This window comes from Haemaphysalis longicornis, unplaced genomic scaffold, assembly GCF_048455015.1.
Source record: "Haemaphysalis longicornis isolate Haplotype H1 unplaced genomic scaffold, Haemaphysalis longicornis Haplotype H1 scaffold_10, whole genome shotgun sequence".
Classification (NCBI taxonomy): Eukaryota; Metazoa; Arthropoda; class Arachnida; order Ixodida; family Ixodidae; genus Haemaphysalis; species Haemaphysalis longicornis.
The window spans coordinates 3,516,913-3,540,092 of record NW_027526204.1 but is presented as its reverse complement, the minus strand read 5'-3'; the positions used below and the strand labels follow the sequence as shown (position 1 = coordinate 3,540,092).

At 50.8% G+C, this 23,180-nt stretch overlaps 1 protein-coding gene across 1 annotated transcript in view; it reads left to right on the top strand.

Annotated features, from left to right (window-relative positions):
* Nucleotides 1–23,180, top strand: part of LOC144158132 (major facilitator superfamily domain-containing protein 4A-like) — a 692,369-nt gene that overhangs the window by 571,718 nt on the left and 97,471 nt on the right. The window contains exons 2-3 of the mRNA XM_077688787.1: nt 18,086–18,281; nt 20,570–20,788. Coding sequence (XP_077544913.1) covers nt 18,086–18,281; nt 20,570–20,788 — 415 coding nt within the window. The remainder of the gene's footprint in view (nt 1–18,085; nt 18,282–20,569; nt 20,789–23,180) is intronic.

Sequence of the window (23,180 nt, the reverse complement as noted above, 5' to 3'; positions counted from 1 at the left end):
ATTCTTATTCAGTCGTCTACAGATCGGGCCGCCTGCACCAGGACGCCGACTGTCTGTTACGCTACCCTGTCGAACCTCCTGAGCCTACGTGTTCCGACGCATTTCCATCCCTTCTGGCGATTTCCTCTTTCTTCCAACTTGGTAAAGAGCAGCGCCGGGATGAATTTTTGCGCCAGATCACTGAACGCCCAAGTAACGCCCCTTCGGACCCATCAGTACGATTTTTCCAACTCAAGGACGGTGTGCTCTATCGTAAGAATGCACGCCTGGAAGGTCCCGAGCTGCTCCCTGTTGTGCCTGACCACCTTCGTTTGGACGTCCTTAAGCAACTGCACGGCCATCCAACAGGTGGTCATTTAGGAGTTTCAAAAACATACGACCGTGTCCGACAGCGCTTCTTCAGGCCAGGGCTTTACCGCTCTATTCGCCGTTACGTCGGTGCATGCGACAAGTGCCAACGTCGGAAAGCACCGACGACGCCGCCCGCCGGCCCTCTTCAGCCACTGGACATACCATACCGGTCGAACCGTTTTTCCGCGTTGGTTTAGACCTGCTCGGTCCCTTTCCCCAGTCTGCGGCCGGAAATCGGTGGATTGCACTGATTACGCGACCCGTTACGCAATAACACGGGCCCTTCCAACCAGCTGCGCTACTGATGTCGCAGATTTCCTCCTTTACGAGGTGATCCTCCATCATGGTGCTCCTCGTCAGACCGCGGACGAAACTTCCTGTCGCGAGTAGTCGACGACATCCTTCGCTCCTGCGCAACCACGAACAAATTTACTACTTCCTACCATCCGCAGACCAACGGTCTTACGGAGCGACTTAACAGAACCCTAACGGATATGCTTTCGATGTACTATTATGAGCAATATGAAAGGGAACACAGGAACGCGTAGAAAACACCCTCAGACCCAGCTATCAGTGATACGCAGCGGGCGTCGTCAGAAACAAAGGGGGAAGGGGGACGCTGTTCTAACAACTGTTCCCATTCCCGCCGTGCGTCGGCTGTCGGACGATACCATATAATCGGCGAAATGACGTAAACTGCTGCTTTGTAGAAATGCCAGCATGGTGCGAGTGCCAACAGTTACTGGAAGAGCTCCCTCCTTTCCCCCTTTGTTTTTTACAGCGCCATCCGCGTATCGCTCCGGGTCTGTTTCGAGGCTGTTTGCCACGCGTTCCTGTGTTCCCTTTCATATTGCTCATAATAGTACGTTTCGGATGACTATCGCGACTGGGAAATTGCTTTACCTTTCATACATTCGCATACAACTCGTCCCGACACCTTTCATTACATTCGCATACAACTCGTCCCGACACCTTAATCGAACACAACACGCCGCCTTCTGGTTATGCCCAAGATGCCATTGCCCTGGCTGACTTTGCCCGCAGCATAGCGCGCACCAGGCTTACGTCATTCCAGGATTCTCAAAAGTCCCGTTACGATCGGCGCCACAGCACCCGCCACATTGAGCCAGGTTCCCTCGTGCTTCTCTGGTGTCCTGCGCGCCAAGTAGGCCGTTCTGAGAAACTGCTCGCCCGTTACTACGGCCCGTACCGTGTCCTGCGCCAAGTGACTGCTGTAAACTATGAAATCACCCCTGTCGTTCCGGCTGACTCATCGCGCCCTACGAAGACTGACATCGTCCATGTCGTCCGTCTGAAGCCATACCGTGCACAGCCTACAGTTTTGCCCTGAGCAGCACCGAGACGGTGCTCTTACGGGAGGGGGGTTCTGTTACGAGACATCACCGTCAAGTCGGGATCATCATCGAGGAGGGAAGAAGAGAAGACGCTGAGAGGGACGCACGTGGAGTTCGGCCACTTGCTTGGACGGCGCTTAGTCAGTCTTTCTGTGCCTTCTGTAGGTACCGGACTACCGGGTATCAATATCAAAGCCTGCCGCCAACTTGGATAAACGTGATGGCTGTAGCTGAAAGGACACTTACATTGGGGAAGTCGTCCCCGAACCGGGCTCTGTCGCCTTCGTAATGTGTGGTAGCGTGGTGGTGGAGCGGTCATGCCAAAAGTTGCTGAATTGGTGACAACGACAAGAAGCCGAAGGCAACCTTAACTGGCCAGGGGTGAAGTTACAGCGGGACTCGAGCAGATCTGCTGCATAGACTCACTGCTGCAAAACAAACTAATCTGTCCACCTAGATGGTGGGTTTCACACACAGAAGCCGTAATGGCTGCGGTGCGTTCCCAGTGCTTCTGTGCACACGTCCCGAAAATAGGGCAGACACACAATACTCTTTCCCGAGTTCGTGACGACGGGCAGTAGTGGAGCACGTTGAGCCTGAGAGAGGGAAAGAGGAGGTCTCGGCGAGCAGTGTACGCTTCGCCGGAACACGTCTCAACACGTTTGTTTTTATAATTTGTAGCTGCAACGGCTTCACTGACATGTTCCAGGAGGTTAGGCTCTGCTGCATAGCGCAGAAGCACTGCACAACGATTGCAGGAAGGTTGATGTGAAGGCGTTGATGGCGCAACTCTGTGGCCGTTGCCCAGAACCGCGTATAACATGTGGAGATTTTAATGCGCACCATCCACTGTGGGGTGATAAAGCGACAGATGCTCTAGGAAAATATCTAGCAGACGCCATTGATAGGCTGGACCTCTGTGTTGCAAATGATGGCACTCCAACCTTTTTCAGGCCTCCTAGTGCTACTAGTGCCATTGACTTAACCCTGATTTCCATTGATATTGAGTTAGGGTGGAGAGTGGCGCCACACCGAATTGGTAGTGATCATTACTCTATCTTTATTGACGCAGTAGGATATCGACTACGGGCCTCTAAGGTTGTCCAGGTTGTTAACTGGGACAAGTACCGATCGGAATTAGAAGAGGCTTCTGGCAATTTATTAGACACCATGACAGCAAGCAAGGAAGCTGTGACTACGCTGCTCAAGATACGAAGCACTTCCTGGCCCCTCACTGAACGTTTAAAAACCTATGTGCGGCACCAATAAGGGCAGAGCGTCATCTCACGCGGAAGAAAGATTTGGCATCGAAGACGACTTTCAATAGATTAAATTTAGCCATTCGGCGTTACACAAATAAACTCTGGCGAAACCAATGGGTGGCATTTTGCGCGACATTAAGTGATTGATTGATTGATTGATTGTAGGGTTTAACGCGCCGACGCAACGCAGGCGATGAGGCGCGCCGTAGTGGAGGGCTCCGGATTAATTTTGACCACCTGGGGATCTTTATCGTGCGCCGAAATCTCGTACACACGGGCGTTTTTGCTTTTCGCCTCCATCAGAAAAGCGGCCGCCGCGGCCGGGAATCGAACCCGCGACCTCGTGCTCAGCAGCGCAACGCCTTAGCCACTGAGCCACCGCGGCGGGTGACATTAAGTGTATTTACACTATTGCCACGTATCTGGGGAGTGGTGAACTCCCTTCTTGGCAAAACGCACCCTGTCAAGCCGTTTCTGGCAATGGCTCTAATCAAAGGCAAGACTTTACCATCTCTGCCTGAGGTGTTCGCTGACGTGACGCATCTTCGACATCACCATGCGTAACAGACGTGTCACTGCAATTACGCAGTAGTGCGCTTGCGCTTACTCCTCAGTTTCAGCAATGGATACCCCATTCACGCTGAGGGAGCTCCAAACAGCCCTCGCTAGCTTACGGAAACGGTTGTGGGAATCGTGGAGAACCGCTATCCCGAGCCGGCGCGCGCTTCGGGAGAGACTTGTGCGCTGAATCCGGTCCGGCGCTCCGCTGGTTCGTCGGCGTCCCCCGAGAGATTGCACCGCCGACGTGTGCGGGCAGAGGCACGCGGGCGCGGGCGGCGCGAACGTGTGCGCGCGGGAGTGGGGAGAGTCTCTTTGGAGACCCGGTCGGGGTTGTTTCGGTGGAACATCGCGGCGGTGATGGATACATGCATCTCAGGTAGGAGCTTTGTCGCGCGCCGTGAGTGCCTGCCTCCCGTTCGCTGTCACGACCCGGACGGCGTGATTCGTGAACGCCGTCGAGCCTTGTGCTCGCATGCTTTGGGATTCCCCAAATAAACGGCTGTGCTTCGGCACTACTGTCTACTGTGTTATCGTATCGGCGAACCTCGCTGGGCTGCCGTAGGCGTGGGAGCCCGCATGGTTGACACGCCTGGAGCTAGCGTGGGGGCCGACGCCAGAGTGTTGGCAAGGCCCCCGAGGCACCCCTCACATATCCCACACGGTGTGCAGCTGGCCCTGACGGCATCACGAACCAAACGCTGCTTAACCTGCCACTGTATTCCCAGCACAGTCTTCTGAGATTTTTAAATGCAGAGCATTTCTTAGCCTCGCCTGTTCCTGCGTCGGACGGTGTCAACAGTTTCGCGTCCGCAGCAGGTGCGCCTCTCCTTCCCTCCTCTCTCTCAACAGCAGCTGGCGCGCGCATGCGTCGTAGTCAGCCCGTTCGCTCCGTCGCGGTCTCGGCCTAACAGGTGCGTGATAGCAGCGCGGTGGGTCGTGGAAGGGCGCGCGCTGCTTGCGCATGCGCGCTCTCCCCCCCGTACTGCTCTCCCTCTACTGTGCGCGCTGCAAATATAGCGGCTAGCGGTCGCTCGTGTTTCAGTCACTGCGTTGCTCCTTCCTTCCTTGGTTGACGCTCGTGCCCACGTTTACTCGTGTCTGCTCAAGGAAGAAGCGATGGAAGAAGCATCACGGAAGAAGCGATGGAAGCAACACTGCCTTCAATCAGTACTGAGGCCCCAATGCTCTGCATTTACTCGTGTTCCCCTCGCGGGAAGGCGCGGAAATTTTTTTTAACCATATTTGGACGACAGGCGACATTACGTCGTCGTGGAAGCTGGCCCGGAGTGGTACCGGCTCCTAAACCTAACAAGGATATAGAAGACCACTCATCATACACGCCGGTGTCGCTTACTCTTGTGCCTCAAAGCTCATGGAAAATATAGTCTGTGCCAGACTGATGTGGTGGCTAGAGCATCGGAATAAGCTTCCTGCCTGCATGACCGGCTTCAGCCAGCGGGTGAGCGTCCAAGATACTGTTTGGTCGGCCACTTGGAACATAACAGAGAATATGGCTTGTCCAGCGTTGCTGTGTTTCATGATGTGGCTAAGGCATACGACTCTGTCTTGCAAAGTCCTATTTTGAGTCATCTGCAAGAACTGGAGGTGACAGGACACCTAATCCGCTTCATTCGAGTCTTCTTGACCGACCGCTTCATGCAGGTGCGAATAGAGAATGTTTTTAGTTCAAAAAGAACTGTAGTACAAGGCGTACCCCAGGGCAGTGTTCTGTCGCCAATTCTCTTCAATGCAGCCATGGCTGCCCTGCCTTGTACGCTGAAGAATCATCGGTCAAAAGCTCGTATGTCAATATATGCGGATGACATCTGCATCTGCCTCACCGGATACCAGACAAAGCGATAGTGTGCACAACATGCTGTTTTGTCTGTTCAAGCGTATCTTTCAACAGTAGGGCTGACACTATCAGATGATAAATCGTGTTTTGTTCTATTTCCTGGTGTACAACGCAGGTCTGTGCGTCTCAGGATAGAACTGAATGGCATCCCGATCCGCCAAGCTACTCATGTACGATTTCTAGGAATTGTTCTCGACCATAGGTTGAATTGGCGAAAGGCCGTCGACTCTATGGTTTCCTCTGTGGCGCGCAGGCTTAAGGACTGCGGAGAATTGCCGGTGTGACGTGGGGAAATCACCCAGCCTCTATGGTCAAGTTGCACGAAGCCTTGATCTTGAACCGCATGCTCTATCAGCTGCCTCTTATATCGCTTTCAGAGACAATACGAGAGGTTGGAGTCTTTACACAGGAAATGGCTTAGGCTGTCTCTTGGTGTTCCGCAGTCAACACCTCTTCGTCTTCAGACGTCTCAACGTTTGCTTATGCAAGTGCTGCGCCTCGGAGAAACAAGTGCTGGAATAACATTACTGCGGCATCTACTATTAAGGGTAGAGTCTCATGCTCATTCAACCCTAAACACTCTTGGAGTGATGTGTCCCAAATGGCCTGGGAAAAGGGCTACTTTGGACCCGCCTTTGCCCCATGAGAGTGTGGATTGTGCATTGACCATCCCTCATATGCGCTCGAAGCGTAGTACACCTATTGCTGAAGCACGATCACTGGTGCTGGAGCATTTGGAACGGGAATACGGGGATTCTCTGCACATATACACTGATGGATCGGTTGACGCAAAACGTGGGGTGTGCGCAGCGGCTTTTTTCATACCCAGTTTGAATATTTCGTGGGCTCATCTACAGGGAGTGAGTGTGTTGCCATAAAAGCTGCGTTACGCGAACTGTCATCGTTTGAAAGGCAAAAAGTTGCAATATTCGGCGATTCAAAGTCAGCCCTACACCTGTTGCAGCAGGGTACACCTCATTACTAAACAGCGCCACAAAAACACGGACTATAGCTGAGGTACACAGGACGAGCGCTGACTTCCAACTGATCTTTTATTGAAAAAACACATATTTATACCTGACACACCTACACACACGTGCTATAAATGCACACAACGAAACAATGCACACAACAAAACAAACTTTGACAGAACAAGTGTCAAAGGGCAGCTAGGCATTCACTGCCGAGATTGCAAAGGCACCACCGGAAAGTGCATTCCCATGTTCGAAAAATGCGAAGTCATTCAGCGCCATAGTGACCAGATGACAAGGGAGATAGTGGAGGCAGCGAAAATTGCTAGGTTGGGGGAAAATTGCGTCAGCGTACCTTCGGTTGCTCTGTCAGCCAAGGAACTTGATTTTTTACAAGGGGGAAGAAACGCTACATAGAAAGTAATCTAGGGGCGCAACACGTGTGTCATGGCTTGAGAGGGCATTTTATCATTTCAAGTGCGTGTGTTCTAATGGGAATTTTTAGAGCGTGTGTGGCGCGTCATAGCACCGCTGTGATGAATCGCTTGTTTTGTTGTGTGCATTTATAGTACGTGTGTGTAGGTGTGTGAGGTATAAATATGTGTTTTTTCAATAAAAGATCAGTTGGAAGTCAGCGCTCGTCCTGTGTACCTCAGCTATAGTCGGTGTTTTTGTTGCGCTGTTTAGTAATGATGGATAACCAACTCGCCCAATACTGCACTTTGCTTAGGGTATACCTGTTGAAAAGACCTGTCAGCGATCGCTAGTTCTACTAAAGCGGCTCAAGCATGAAGGCTTCACCGTGCAATTCCAGTGGACCCCGTCGCACGTCGGTGTAGCGGGAAACGAGCATGCTGAGAGCTTAGCCAAGGACGCCTTATCATCTAAAAGGACGGTGTAAACGCGGTGCGATTATCAATGTATACAGAAGCAGACCGTTCGCGAGCACTTTAGGCAGCTGTGGCGACCAGTACATCAACCAGCCGTGACGAAAGGCCTGAAGAGAGCCGAAGTCTGCCTGCTCCACCGAGTAAGAGCAGACTCAGCCCGTACACCAGCTTGGCTACATAAAATCAACATTGTTTTATCCCCTTTGTGCCCCTCGTGCAGTGTACTGGTGACATTGGTCACTTCATTATGAACTGCTCCAAAACCAACCCTGAGCGGACCAACTTTTTTCGTGATCTCTGGAAGTTAGGAGTGCCCCATGATACATCGGACGACATTATTTTTCCTAGGGACCACTGGATTGTCTCATCTCCTACTAGGATTCTTGCAGTCCACAGGACTAAGTAAAGTGTGGTGACATTGTGTGTCTGTTATTTTAAGACTAAGTGAGGTGTGATGACTTTGAGAGAGAGAGAGAAAAAAAAGCAAACGGAAAAGCCGAGAGGTTATCCTGGCTTAGAGCCCGGATTGCTACTCGACACTGGGGAAGGGGTGTGCAGGGGATGAAAGAGAAAGCAGGCAAAAAAGGGGGAAAGGGGCAGGGCCGCGCACACACTTTAGTCCCTTTGCGGGCACTATAGTCTTTCGGCTAAGCCTGTTTCCTTCATAAAAAGCAAAAGGGCTTTTGTTGCCTTCTCCGAAGTCGATTGTAGGGGTTGGTGTCCTATCTCTAGTGCGAACGGTTGATTGTCCAATCGGTTGAGCTCGGCGGCCAAGACACGTCATTCCGATGAGAGAGAGAGACAGAGAGTAAACGTGTTTATTGCAAAAAGCAATGAGGAGGAGTCCTCAGTCCAAGACCTCTTGAGCTTTCCCCGCCTCAACAGCCCTCAACACCATACTGGGGTCAACACCAAAGCACATGTTCAATTGTCTCGTCAACCTCGCAGGCGTCGCACTGGGCACTACTGGACATCCCTATGAGGAAGGAGTAGTCTTTTGTGAAAGCCACTCCCAACTACAGTCTACAAAGTAAAGTAGACTGATTGAGACAGCCCACATGGAAGACGACGCTGGAGTAGAGGGTCCTGGTTGTGCAGGCGTGGATGCACGAAGTCCGGTGTATTCCATTGAGTAATGGAGTTCTTGCGCGCGAACTGACGAAGCAGCCTAGCGGCATCAGTCCTTGAAAGCGGAAGGAAGGCGGTCCTTTCACTCTCATGGCCTGTCCGGGGAGCTTCATTAGCCGAAACATTGCCTATGATTCCGCAGTGGCTAGGCAGCCACTGAAATAAAATAATATGGCCCTTTATGATAGCCTGGTGAAATAATTCTCGAATTTCTGTCACCAGTTGGTGCAAACGACCGTAGCGCAGGGCTGCTCGGAAGCTTTGCAGAACGCCTTTGGAGTCGGTAGAAATAGACCATTTTGGGGGAAAGCTTCCATAACGTATTGAAGAGCTTCACGGATGGCTGCAAGTTCAGTAGCCGTCGAGTTTGTGACATGGGCGACACGGAATCGAATTTTGGGTGATTCTGATGTTATAACCACCCCACCTGCCGAGCTCGAGGACGTCACAGAACCATCTGTGTATACATGCTTCCGGTCATCGTGTTATTCGTGCAGTAGCTGCATAGAAAACTATCTGAGAGCCAGTGTTGGTAATCCGGCCTTCTTTTCAATTCCCGGAACATGCAGACGAATCTCTGGGGTTGCCAGGCACCACAAAGGGGAGGACGGTGTGACCGCAGGCGTGTAACTTGACGGCACTTCGGCCCTGTGCGCTGCGACAATGGCTGCAAATGAAAAGCGTGGGCGACTTCAAGAAAGCTACCCGCCGCGGTGGCTCAGTGGCTAAGGCGTTGCGCTGCTGAGCACGAGGTCGCGGGCTCGATTCCCGGCCGCGGTGGCCGCTTTTCTGATGGAGGCGAAAAGCAAAAACGCCCGTGTGTACGAGATTTCGGCGCACGTTAAAGATCCCCAGGTGGCCAAAATTAATCCGGAGCCCTCCACTACGGCGCGCCTCATCGCCTGCGTTGCGTCGGCGCGTTAAACCCTACAATCAATCAATCGACTTCAAGGAAGCTGCGCCAGTTGGCGACATGGTATCCTCGTGAGGAGCCTGATGTGCAGGCGTAGAATTTCGGTGGTAACAAGTTGCTATAGGATGGTCTTGGGCAATGTATATTGTTCCAACTGTTGACGCACATCGCGGCAAACCAAGACAGGTGCGGAGGGCCTGCGCTTGGATTCCCTGGATCGCCCGAAGGTTAGGGGAGCAAGTACTGGATATCGCTGGCAAACTAGCGCAAAACGCCCAGAAAAAGCGCCTGGTACAGCTGCAGCATTCCTCTGATCGATGTGCCCCACGTCTTTCCAGTGAGAAAACTGAAAATTTGGGCGATCCCATACAAAAATGCCTTATGGGCGTCTATAGAAAAATGTATGGTGAGCTATGGCCGCCTATGGGTCCCTATGGTCACCCATAAAAGTTGATAAATTAGGCTACAGCCAGTTATTGAAGTTTTTATGCATCCTGCACTAAAGAATGTAAACCATACAATTCTCTTTAGACGACTATAGAACATCCTAGTGTGTTTAGTCTATAGAGTCACAGCTATTCAGGCTACTGTAGCCAGCTAAAGAAAAATCTATGGCTTTAGTTCTATGCCAGCCGCGACAAAGCTCTTTTGGCTGGCTATAGACCATTGTTTAGCTCTAACTCTACAGACTCAAAACCATTGAGCTGTCTTTGGCCAGCTATTGAAAAGAATTCGTCCTAAAACTAAAGAGAGAAAGCCATAAAAGCTCATTTGGCTGGATATAGGCCGTTGTCTAGCTCTAAGTCTACATAATTGGAACCATTCAGCTGTCTTCTGCCAGCTATTAGAGAGAATCTGCCCTAAAGCTAAAGAGAGGCACCCATAAAAGTTTCTGCGGCTGGCTACAGCGCAATATATAACTGTAAACCTTTAGACATGTGACAATTAAGCAACATTTAGCCGGAATTAGGAAAGCATTTGGCGCAGAATTTAGAGGCTTGTATCCATAAAAGCTTCCTTAGCTAACTACATAGTGACATAAGCATCTAAGTCTCCAGCCGCTAATAAAAAAGTGTTAGCCTATAAAGGTATAATTCGAGCGCACCATTAAATTCTATTCCGCTGGTTCCAATATGACTTATGACGCGCAATTTATACACTCATGATTTACTTAGCTACATCTACAACACAGACTGAATAACGATAATGAGGGTCATCAGCCGGTTTTATGAAAGTTTTTGTTCAATAACGTTAGGTACCTAATATACCAACAATACGGGAAAAGTACGATTAAAGGCAGCTACAGACAGATTAACGCTCAAATTCAGGTTGCAACTTTGGATACTGTGCGTCGGCAAAGCTTGCGAATGAACGTCGACCGAAAGACGTATAAGTTCAGAGAATTCTTCCTTTGCGGCCCTTCGCTGCCGCGGTCAAGTGAAAAAGCGGGCTTCTCTGAAAACGGCCTTCTCAGCGTCGAAGCAAATTGGAAAGAACTTTCGCGGCCCCCGTTCCTGCGGGCGCAGTCAGAAATATGGTGGCATCTGCGAACAACCGCATTCCTTCTCCCGCGGAGCTCACTTTGAAATTAGTCATTGAGAAAGGGGGAGAGCGACCCAAGCTGGACCGAAGGAGGCAGGGAAAGGAACTTCTGGGAAGCGTTGAAAAGGTAGAGGGGACCACGACCGGCCGGGGAGGCGCGGCGTGAGTGCCGCGCGCGTCGACGCCGTAGCCCGGTCGTGCGAAGGGAAGTTTTCGTGGAAAAGAGGGTCAGGCGTTCCGTGCTGTGTTAGTATTCGTGCGCGCAGCAATAATAGTGGCAGAAAATTTTCCCTGAGTACTGATAACAGATATAGTTTTTTTCGGATGAAGAAAACAAAATGTTAAGCGATGTTGTATTTGCCAAATAAAATCATTACCAGAAAACAAGTTAGAAAAGGTAGAAAGATGGGCACGTATCTCGGCACTATTTGCTGGCGCGATGGACCTGCTTATACCAGGATGTACTCAGTCAGCCACATCTCGTCTCCTTGCTCATGTGCGCGGGCATGGCACGTGTTGCCTAATGTTGGAAATTTACGACTCGACTGCAATGTGTTCGTATTGATGGTGTGACGCCAAGCAAATGTGCCGATTTTCGCTGTCGGAAATTTCAGTGTTTACGGTGACAGTGTTACGATTAATTCAACATCAACCCGAAGTCATGCGAAAATGGATACCTGCGATACCGCGACAGGAATTTCATCGTACGCAAAACACCAGGGTGAGTGATCTTACGAACTGAAGAGGCTGTATTGTGCGAGAAATGCAGGACTTTTTTTGGTGTTCAAGAATACGTTTCCAAGCTACCCTGCACCACATGGGCATTGCAATTTACACAGAAGTGAAGATTTCGCCGCGGTGATGAGACAAATATAATTATTTTTTCGCGAACTGAGAAAACGTACAAGGAACTAATTGAACGGACTTGGAAAACGTTTGTTATTATTGCATTATGTGCGACCGTCGTCACTGTTTAATTAAGAGTGCATTTCCATTTTAGCCACCATACTTGCAACTTCGTGAATTGAGTACTGAGTGAAATGGACGACTTCTGAGTGTTCTATTTTCTGTGGACTACCCAGCACCTGTAGGTATATGTGTCTCGGTGGGCGTTCGTGGAAAATGTGCCGCGTAGTGTGGCTGTCGAGCGGATGACGTAAGCGTGAGCCAGAGTGTTCGAATGCGTGTGCTGTGTGTTTCGATCGGCGTATGTGAACAACAGTTTACTGGCGGCGAAGTAGCGTAGATAGTAGCAATTTATGTAATGAATGGGATGAATAAACCCCTTGGTTTTGCTTTTCTTGTTTGCCTTTGTTTAAGCATTCCGTGTATGAAAACTGGCGACGTGTTTGCAGTCGCAACCTTGCACTCCCCCTATATCGCTGAAGTGTTCATGGAGCATATATTACAGAATGCAGATAGCCACACAACCTAAGTGCCACAGGAGAAGTTTTAGAGATCCGCAAGGCTATATGCCGACATAGCAGCGTGTTAATAATTTCCCAGAGGCTGCTGCTGTCGCTGTGTTTCTGGACATATCAGGAAATTACCCAGCACTATAGGCTGAGTCGCCTGAAACTTCCGGCAGCTCACAGATCCCTCACAAGAGGACAATCAGTAGCGTGGCGTAGGCTGCAGACATTCACTTTCCCCCACCCCGCCCTATGCCATCGACAGTACCCAGAAAGGTACCAGGGCACATGCAAATGGTGTGGACTGCCAGCTGCTTCACTGACCCACATGGTTTGGGCCTGCCATTTCAAACCACAGTCCGCCAACCCCGGATTCCACATCAGTAATTCCGAGCAGTGGGAGGCCGCGCTGCTCAGCTGCATTCCCGAAGTACAAGCTGCGGTCATCCAGCTGGCGGAAGACGCCGCCAGGGTCCATGGGCTCCTGGCCGCCGTCTGACGAAGCGCCCACCCGGAACCTCCCTCTCGGGTGGTTACGCTCAGCAAAGATGACAAATAAAGTTTTATCTCTCTCTCTCTCTCTCAAGTAGTGGCGATTCTCTTCTGGCTGCAGCCCATGCAAAAATATCGTATGGTCGGCTATTGAAAATCCTTCTTATGGTTGTCTTTAGCTATTTGGCCCAATTATCTTTAGACATTTCTATGGCTGTCTTTAGCCATTTCTATGGATATTCCTATGGGTGCCTTTAGCTTCTTCTATAGCTATAGCGATATCGAAAGAAGACCCAAAGAAAGCCATAGAACCGGCTATAGAAGAAGCTAAAGACACCCATAGAAATGTCGATACGAATAGCTGAAGACAACCATAGAACCGGGTACAGAAGAAGCTAAAAACACCCATAGGAATGTCGATACGAATATCTAAAGACAACCACAGAACCGGCTATAGAAGAACCTAAAGACACCCATAGGAATGGCGATACGAATCGCTAAAGATAACCATAGAACCGGCTATAGAAGAACCTAAAGACACCAATAGGAATGTCGATACGAATATCTAAAGACACCCATAGGAATGGCGATACGATTCGCTAAAGACACCCATAGAAACGTCTAAAGAATATTGGGCCAAATAGCTAAAGCCGACCATAAAAAGGATTTTCTATAGCCGACCATACAATATTTTTGTATGGGATGGCGGTGAGTTTCTTCTTTAAGAAAGACACATGTGCGCTCCATGACATGTCTCTGTCAAAGACCACGCCAAGAAATTTGTGGTTTCTGGAGTAAGGTATCCACTTTCAATTGATGGTGATAGGATATCGGGACATGTATTTGCGCGTAAATACAACCACCGCGCACTTTTAACTATAAATGCTCAGTCCTTCGTTTCGGAGGTATGCTGTCGTCACATTGGCCGCTTTTTGAAGTCGTGCTCGCAGCTGAGGTTGATTGACACCCGAAGGCCACAGACAAATGTCATCGGTGTAAATGAGTACAGAGACAGTCTTCGGTAAAGTGCGTACGAGCCCGATTATAGCGAGGTTGAACAGGGTTGGGCTTAGTACCCCAACTTGAGGAACACCGCGTTGAATGGTGTGCTGCGACGTTGGGCCGTCTTCTGTCATTACAAAGAATGATCTTCTGGACAAGAGGCTGCCTATCTATTTGTAAGTTCGGCCACCGAGTATAAAGTGGTGAAGGGCGTCTAGCACAGCCTTGTGAAACGCATTATCAGAGGCCCCCTTGACGAAAAGAAAGAGGGCTGCTGAGAGACGTTTGCGGCTTTTTTCGTGCTGTACAAACGCGACTAAACCTACCACGCAGTCAATAGAAGAACGCCCTCGTCGAAAACCAGCCATACCCTCTGGATATGCATTGTGGTATTCAAGGTACCACTGCAGCCGCGTGAGGATCATCCTTTCCATGACCTTACCAAGGCAGCTTGCCAGGGCAACAGGACGGTACGACGCTAGGCCAAGAAGAGATTTGCCAGGCTTTAGCAATGGAACGAGATGGCTTGTTTTCCACTGTGGGGGTACGACACCATCTGTCTATGTCTGATTAAATAGATCAAGAAGCGTTTGTCAAGCTCCAGGTCCAAGGTGGCATAAGGTGGAGTACGTTACTCCATTGTGAACCGGTGATGAACGACGTCTGCAGGATGCCAGGGCCGCCTCTAATTCTTACATTGCAAAGATAACGTCCATACGTTCATCATGGGAATTAGGGGCTTGGCTGTTCCTCGCTGATCCAACGTTACCAGTTGTAGCAGCAACCCTGACGCAGAAATCCTCCGCGACTTGCAACTCTCGACGGTTTTCATGGAGTGCCAATGCCTTGAACGGGTATCGCTGCTGCACGGGAGTTGCCAGTCCACGCACAGAGGCTTCCGATGGTCGAGAGACTCACAAAACGATTTCCACCTGTGTGCCTGAACCTGTGCTATGCGCCGCTGTATTTTCGTCTGAGTGCGTCTAGGAGCCTTTAATTAAGTCGTGCACGGAATTTGTACGCCTGTACCGTCGGTCAGCGCGCCGTCTAATTGCACGCAGGCGCTCAAGTTCGATGTCAAAATACGTGACTACTGCAGGTAACGAGGTATTTCTCTTGAATGACTGGGTTGCAATACTGATAGCAACCTCTAGACTTGTGGAAAGCCCATCACGGCAGGCGTCCTCCATCAGGGATTAGAATTTCGGCCAGTCAATATAAGTGGTCACAGCGGACGAGAAAGGGTGATGGAATCCTATAATCTTGACGTATGTCGGAATATGGTCGCTGCCTTGAGTTTCAATATCAGTAAACCATTGTAGACGGCTAGCCGAGCGCGTCGAAGCCAGGGTAAGATCGAGAGAGCTCCCGTATGATGTCCCACGGAGAAATGTGTGGCTGCCATCATTTAGTGCGCAAAGGTCATATTTAGACACCAACGATGCGATTCTTCAGCCCCTGAGGTTAATCTTGGAGCTTCCCCCTAGTGGGTGGTGGGCATTGAAGTCTCCGGTGAAGATCCAAGGGCCGGGTGTTGTTCTGACGATATACTCTAATCTCTGGCCGTCAATATTAGCTGATGGGGAAATGTACGCCCCAAGAAGCGTGAAGGAGAGCTTCTGTTTCTTTACAGTTAGGCACACATATTGGTTGGTGTCATGCGGCCCTAATGAGTCCACTGTACAGGTGAGTTCTCGGCGGACGAATACCATTACTTTACTGCGTTCACCACAGGTAGAGGATTCGATGCTTTCATAGCCGGACAGTCTATTTGGAGTGGGTAGATTTTTTCACATATCACAATAATCGGGAAGTGATTTGTAAGCACAAACTACCAAAAATCAGAAATTCGAGGTTTCAGGCTTGTGGCATTCCACTGAAAAATGGAAGCTCCGTGTATTTCCTGTCGAAATGATGAAGACACAAGGGCACTCGAGGCTAGCTAGTAGAGGATCCAAGGCGTCCAGAACTTCCATAGCGCGTGAGGCAGTTGGTGTTTTCAGTGTTGATGAGCGCCCTCAGCACTGCAATGACTTGCATATCTTCTTTCTTCGCATCCTCCCGTCGGGGCTCCACAGGTGACAGACGGCAGCCTGGGCCAATCCTCCACCGGTGGGGACGAGTTGCCACTTTTGTTGGCTGTCCCAGTTGAAGCTGTGGCCAAGCAGCTAGTTGGCTGATAGTTTCTGATATTGTATTGGGGATGATTAGGCGGAGCAATTGCTGGCAGCTATGCAAGGCTAAGTCCACCTCATTCAGCAATGCTTACTACTACTACTACTACAAGCGCGAACAGGGAGAGCGGCGCGCTGAATCGTAAAATTTTATCGCCCCTAACGGCTGTTGGATGTGATCGTTGCACTAATCTCAAAATATCTCAAAATGAATGGTGTCACGATTCAGCGCGAAGTGCTTCGCCGTTACCCTGTGCGCGCATGATACAAGCACTATGGGGAAGTTTTGTGTGTCGCGGTGAACCGGGCTTACTTCGAGCTTCGACAGGTACCGAAAAATCAGAGCCTGACAGCCGCGCAGCTGCCCAGAGCCTGTGAGGCACAGAAGCAAAGATCTTTAACGAACGCGTTCCAGCGGCGGCATGTTAGGGCTGGCCTCTGCGATCGACGTCGACTCCTCCACTCGCGCCCTCTCTCTGTCACAGCGTTCACCTGTGCCAGAGAGAGGGCTGTGTTTTATGTGTTTTTACTTTTGGTGCCACGAGTGCTGACAATGGAGAATTTGGGTTATGCATAGACGCCAGCGCCAAGGACAGCAGTGCACCCTGGGATTTTGCGGAGAACGTTTCTCTGCCCGTTCCAGTTGTCTAATGTAAGCACGCCAATGTACTTTTTTTCTTCTCTCCGTGCACTAAACAAGCTAAGTTGCACTCTTGACTCTGCATCGTCGAACCGGAGGCAACTCCCCTATAAGCCGCTCGTCCACCACGCAACCCCTGCATCACGGAGGTCGGGTCTTAGGACGCTTTGCCCTATGTAACAATGGGCAATACGTTACTCTGTGGGGAGGCCGCGAACGTCTACCAGTAACGCAAGTCCACGTAAGGAGCAGTTGCAACACAGAATCACCTGTTTAACCACCGGTATACGGAGAACTTCGCGTTCCTATGCACTGCTGTGGAAAGGTCGCGGCATCGTTACGCGGACACTTACCCAGCGACCGCATCGTTCAGCGGGTGTTCGCACAGCGCGACGCCTACGTTGGTCGCCGGCGTTGAAGTAATCTTGGCATGCACCATCTTCCAGGCGGATGGTGCAGTGGACGCGTCTCCCACGCCGTAACCGAGACGCGGTCCTCTAAGCCCCCTTACACAATGATAAAGAGCGAATAGACTATCGCTTATGATTACTCGATGAGAAGGCGCCCTGAGGCGCCAAACGCAGTAATAACGGTCCTCTCAAAAGGGTTTGGGATACGATTGGCCACTGAAAATCACTGAGCTGGTCACGTAGGGCACCGCGAAGCCACGTGCAAGGATCTTCGTGGGCCCGCTGGAACATTCTCAATAGGAGTGCGAAGAAGAAAGACCCCTGTCAGGTGGTTTCTGGTAGGTACAGTGTGCACCACTCGCGTCGGCTGCTTTTAATTCGAAATGACCTCATTTTGAGGTGCCTCCAGCTGCGCTGACGCGTACTCCAGGCTGCCGTTGTATTTAAGCCTTATTCATCGCGCTCCCCTAAAGCCTGGCTCCTTCTGGACGACTTTCTTTTTACGTGACGTACGATATGTTTATTTCCAAACTAAGCACTGCATGCTTGGCAATGAAACGTTTCAAGACGTTTACTGCTGTAACTCATGGTGGAGCATAGCGATTAATTTTTCGCCTTAAATTGGCCCTAGTATGACGAATTTCTATTTGAGAGATGTTTGAAATGTCCCATATGTGAGAAAGGCCTACGTGTGCACGAAAATACAAAGGCACCGACCTTGGACAGGTTTTTGTACTAAAGCACCTACCGGACTGGAGCTAGATACATGGGAGAGAAATCAACTTTCCGCGGGTCCAATTAACTTAATATCGGTCAAGTAGTATTTCCGCTGTTTTGGTGCATGTCTCTGGCATCCAGAAAAAGGCTTTTGTACGCAACTCTAAGCTCCCGGACTTCAGCGTCATACTTTTGGAGGATGGGAGCTTTTTACCTCTTGAAGACAAAGCCTTTTTGTTCGGTAACGTAAAGTCCAATCTTATCCCAGGAAACGTCTGCGGCAAGTCTAGCCGATTTCATAGAGCCCGAACCGGTCGACTGTGGCTTCTTTTGTTAGAAGCCAAGGTGTAAAAAGCGCAATTGGGAGCGAGCAGCTTTGCTAACAGCGACATGTCTCTGCCCTGGTGCAGGCTGACGCCGAACCCGACGCTGGTGCTGGGGGCGACCATGATGACGCTGACCATGGCGCTGATCCCGGTCTGCCACGTGCTGGCCGTGCTCGCCGTGGTGCTGGCCATCATGGGCTTCTTCATGGGCTGCATAGACACCGTCTCCAACGTGTACATGATACGCATATACGCCAAGGACGTGTCCCCCTTCCTGCAGGTACGGAGCGCCAGCGGGCTGGCCCCGCAGTCTCTCGTGCTTGTCTCGCTCTCTCTCGAGTTGTCCAGTATAGAAATAAATGGCAGCATCTCCACTCCGCGAGGGTGCGGAGTACGGGGACTCGAGATGACATCCGATTCGCGCCCCGATCGCCATTCGATGTGAGCCGTGAGTTGCACCTTGATTATACCCTAAAGTAAACTTGAACTCATGGCTCAAATCGAATTTCGCTTGATTTTCGCTTGATGGTGGTGTGCGCGCGGATGGACGCGGACGGACATTCGGAGGCCCTAAGGTACTCCGCACCGTTATAGCCGAGGGAGTAAGCCGTTTGACTCTCGGGTGCTAACTCACGGTCGTAGCCCAATGGGTAAGACGACTGGCACTAACTCTGTCTGGTCTACCAGACACAGGCTCGAATCCTGCCGGCACCTGTGCGATTTTTTGCGATTGTAGATGCTATGCGCACGGACGCGGACGGACATGGTGCGGTCCTAAGGTACCCCGCACCTAAAAATTCAAAGGAAAATGAAACATTGGTCGTAGGGCGTCCGTATTTCGATCTAAGACGGCCTAGATCACCCCAGAGAAAATGTCTTCCCAGCAATGCATTTGTGTTAAGAGATGAAGCCAACATTCAAGGGCAGTGTAAGGTGGTTTTTCCACATTGCGTGTTGCACAGTGAAGCATGTCCATCTACTGATGCAGTATATTCACAAAGATCGTCTCTGAACCTTGCCTTGTGAAAAGTATCCTAAAACGTAAGGCATGACAATTTCCCCGTAAGACGAGTATAGCATTACGCCGAGTTTCATTATCTTCTTATAATTACTTCACAGCGAAGTTGTAAACGTCACGCACTTTTCTGTTACTACATGGCCATCAACGGCGCGAGTACGGCTTCAGAAAACGGCTGTCACTGTGGTTTTACCGGAACTATGCCGGAACAAATTAGTATATGACAATAATTAGCCACTAAGACGACTCTAACACTGCGCACCGCAGCCTTGCTGGTCATCCTTCTGCACAGAGTAGGAATGCACTGAGTTCTTATTTTTTCGCGGTGTTACGGGTGAGCTATTGCCGCGGCTCGTTGAAGTGCCACCAAGTCATCGTTTCCAGCGCCAAGAGATGGGCCGCTGCGTTCCAGCGCGAACCGCCAGTGGCGGCGAAGAACAGGGCAAGGCCAGACCCGCTTGAACGAGCGAACGCACCCGCAGCCACCTGCTGGAGCCAAAGCCCTGTTCAAGCTCGCGCTGCTTTCGGCCAAAGTGTCGGGTGCGGCCAAGTTATAGGGCAGTTTTGTTATTTTTGAGATATGTATGCCTATTAACTTAATTGTAATCCGTGCCTTGACCTTAGTCATCGCCGGAAGGAGAGATGGCGAGGGGGGTGAGATGAGGGAGGGTTTGAGTGGCTGAATTAAGTGTGGCCCTGTGTGCCAGCCTCTCGAATATAACAGAGGAGATAGTCGAGGACCGCCTTCCTGTGCTCTGTGGGCCCTTCTGGATGGGTCCACTGCCGCGGCGTTTTTGGACTGACTTGGTGTGGCGTTAGAGCATGGGTCTGGGTTCACTGGTCCTGTAAGAGAGGGAACTTCCGCAGCAAGTGGTTGCGGTCAGCGACTTGTTGGCTATCAGGCGACCCGCATAGTTCTCAGATACCGCCACCGGAGCGTAGCGGAAAGAGGGCCATGACGTGCGGTGTTATGGCCCTATTCGTCCGGAATATGATAACTGCATGGGATAGTGTTATCGTCTTCGGTTAGTCGAATTCACGTCGCTCATCCCGTGCTCTGGCAATAGCTTGCTGGTTCGAGGTCGCTCCCTTCCTAGTTAACACGCCCAGCAGCCAGTAGCTCCAAATATGGAGGTGCCGACGCCTGGAGAGCAGGGAAGACGTTCGTTGGTCCTGGGGAGGACTTTGGGCAACTATAAGGGTTGAAAAGAATCTCCCGTGCTGCCTTGTGTGCCTCCCTCGTTGCCCGGTGTCCCGTTATGGCCAGGGACCCAATGAACTGTAATTGCTGCCTCAGCGCTGTCGAATATCTTTTGCAGCTGTGTAAATTCTTGCGGCCGTCCGGCTGCGCGTATTTTTCTTGCAACGTTCTGTTACGGCTTTCTCGGAGTGTGTCCCTGCAGGGTCCGGCGGCATTGCGGAAGTGCTCGCTCGGTATTTACGTCGCGGGGCTGAAACGCACGCTCAATCAGAAAGAGGAGAACTTGACGGCCCTCAACGGCGTGCCTCTGAGTGCTACAAAACCTCTCCTCCCCACTTCTTTTTCCTAGGCGCTGCACTTCTTCTACGGCATCGGGGCGTTCGTGAGCCCGATGATCGCGCAGCCGTTCCTGCTGAACGAGGACTGCTCGCTGTTCATCGACAACCAGTCGGAGCCCCTGTTCGACGAGCAGGACATGGTCCAGTCTTCGCTGCCCGCCACCTCGCTGGCCGAGGCGCAGCGGAAGACGCACATCAACTACGCCTTCTGGATCATGGCGCTGCTTATGGCGAGTGCATATGCTCGCTCTCAGTGCGCAGAGGAGCCGCGGGCAGAGCTAAGACGACGTTGGGACGACCGCATTGTATTATAGTAATTAACGTACATGGGGTCTTGGATCCGCTGCGGGGCACGAAATCGGCGTTCAAAAGCGAAACTTTGTATGGATAGACGAAATGAAAATCCGGCGGTCCTCTATACGCAGAGAACTACTGCGGCATAACCCCATGCTCATGCGCGAGAAATCCGGGTTGGAGAGGAGATAGAAGTAAGGGGGCGAGAGGGAAAAATTGAGTATTTCTCTCAGCAGAGCGCGCGTACGAGGATGAGGCACATATGAAGCCACAACGGAGAGCAGTGGCTCCGGCGGTGCGGGCGCAGCAGCGTCAGTTGCGACAATAGAGATTAAATAGTGGTCAGCCTAAATTTAACGAGGACGCAGACAAAGATGAAATGCGAAGCACAACCTCAGTTAAATTTAGACTGACCCGTATTTAATCAATTATGATCCAACTAGCTCAGATCTGCCTAGACAATAGGGAATTTCAAAATAGGGGGCCCCAACGCTCTGGGATCCACAAGCGGCTTGGGGCGCCATACTGAGCATGCGCAGAGCCCAAGCCGTCCTTGGGGTTTGGGGTTTGCGTTTAGCGCGCACGCTATTTTGCCGAAATAGCGGGCGCCCCAAAGCTGGCCCGTAAAGGAGCGTGCGTTTCTTGCGTCTCTCTCGCAGCCAGCGAGACTTCGGGTGACCATGGCTGATGCAAAACCTGCAGCTCGTTTCCCAACCCACCCGATCAACTACGACGGTCGCTCAGCTGAATTTGTAGATTCTGCGCGTCGTTCCAAGGAAATGGATAAAGCAGGCAATCGTGAAGCGTTTTCTCCGAAGTGCTCCGAATAACCACCCAAGGGACTTTACCGTGCGCTGATACCATGAGGCAAACATGCGTTCTTGCATTTCGCCTCTTTTGAAAGCGGCACCTGCTACTGGGATCGGACATGGGTCTCCTGGCTCAGTATAGCCAACAACCCCAACCACTGAGCCACCGCGGCGGGCCAGGTCAAGTCCTGGCGGGTTTTTTGGGATTTAACCGCACCCTAGAATTCAAGAGGGTAAGGGAGCAAAGCTGTATTTTCTGCGTGTGCTCTCTAAAGCAGATGGCCTTATGCCCGAATATGCCGTCCGGCCGGCTTTTTTAACAACGGAGATGTTACTGGCCGTAAGACCGCCGCTGCAGCAAAAAAAAAAAAAAAAGAGGGAAAATTTTGAAGGCTTGTGGGCGCGTGCTTGCGGCGCCCTCCGAGCGTCCCCGGCACGCGCAGTGGATTTAGCGCGAATAAAAAACTGGAAAAAACCTCGAGAAACGAGAACATGCCGAGCACTCGTGATCGCATACCTTGCAGAAAACGCCGATTCCCCGGCTCGCGCAGTGGCTATAGCAAAAAAAAAAAAAAAAGAAGAACCACCAGCACTGTCGGCAATCCCTACCGCGCATGTAAGAAAACCTCAGCGTTAATGCTAAAGTACAATGTTAAAATTAAAAAAAAAAAAAACATCCTGCTTGGTAGAGGTCACCGCGACCGACACATTCTCTGGAAGCCATAGTGGATAATTGCAGACATGGCTACGAGTGTGCCAATACTTCCCGAGACGAATTGTAGATCCTGCAACCGTGTCTCGAGTCGATGACGAAGAGCTGGTTGAAGACTACAATGCAGAAGACGACTTTCAATCCACCACTCGCTTCGAGAAAGACGACGACCGGTTTGATGCATATGACGGCGATTGCTAGCACCGCAACTATGAAAATAAACAATGATATTAAAGCTTAGCTGCGTCCAGAAAAGCTCACCTACAACAGCTTCAACATTGAAGTCTTGCGCCTGAGCGCTAGCTTCCCGATTTTTTTTTTTTTAGTATTCACATGCTCGGTCTTGCTCGAAGACGCTCCCGGATCGCTCGATCCGACTTCGAATATGATAAACGAGCTCATGGAAATCGACAAGAAATATCGTAAATGTGAAAAGAAATCAGAATATGCCGAGTCCACAATGCAAGTGTTTGTTTAATGTAAGGCACTGAATGCATTATTAAGCATGTTGAAAATGTATGGAACATATTGGTGATTTTTCTGTTCGTGGCGTTTGGCTAGGTCATATGTGTGGGGATAGTAAAGAGAAGAATGCAGAAGTTGTGGACCTAAAGAACGGACAAGCTGTGCCACAATTGTGTAGCATGGAACTGGTGACCACAGCTTCATTGCTCACGTAGGCCCATTGCGAGGAAGTACGAGTCTTACCAGCAAGGAGGATGCGTACAGGTGGAAACAAAGAAAGGGCCGATGTCTCCTAATAACTAGCCGTGTAGGGAGCGCAACCAATGACGTATGCATTACAAT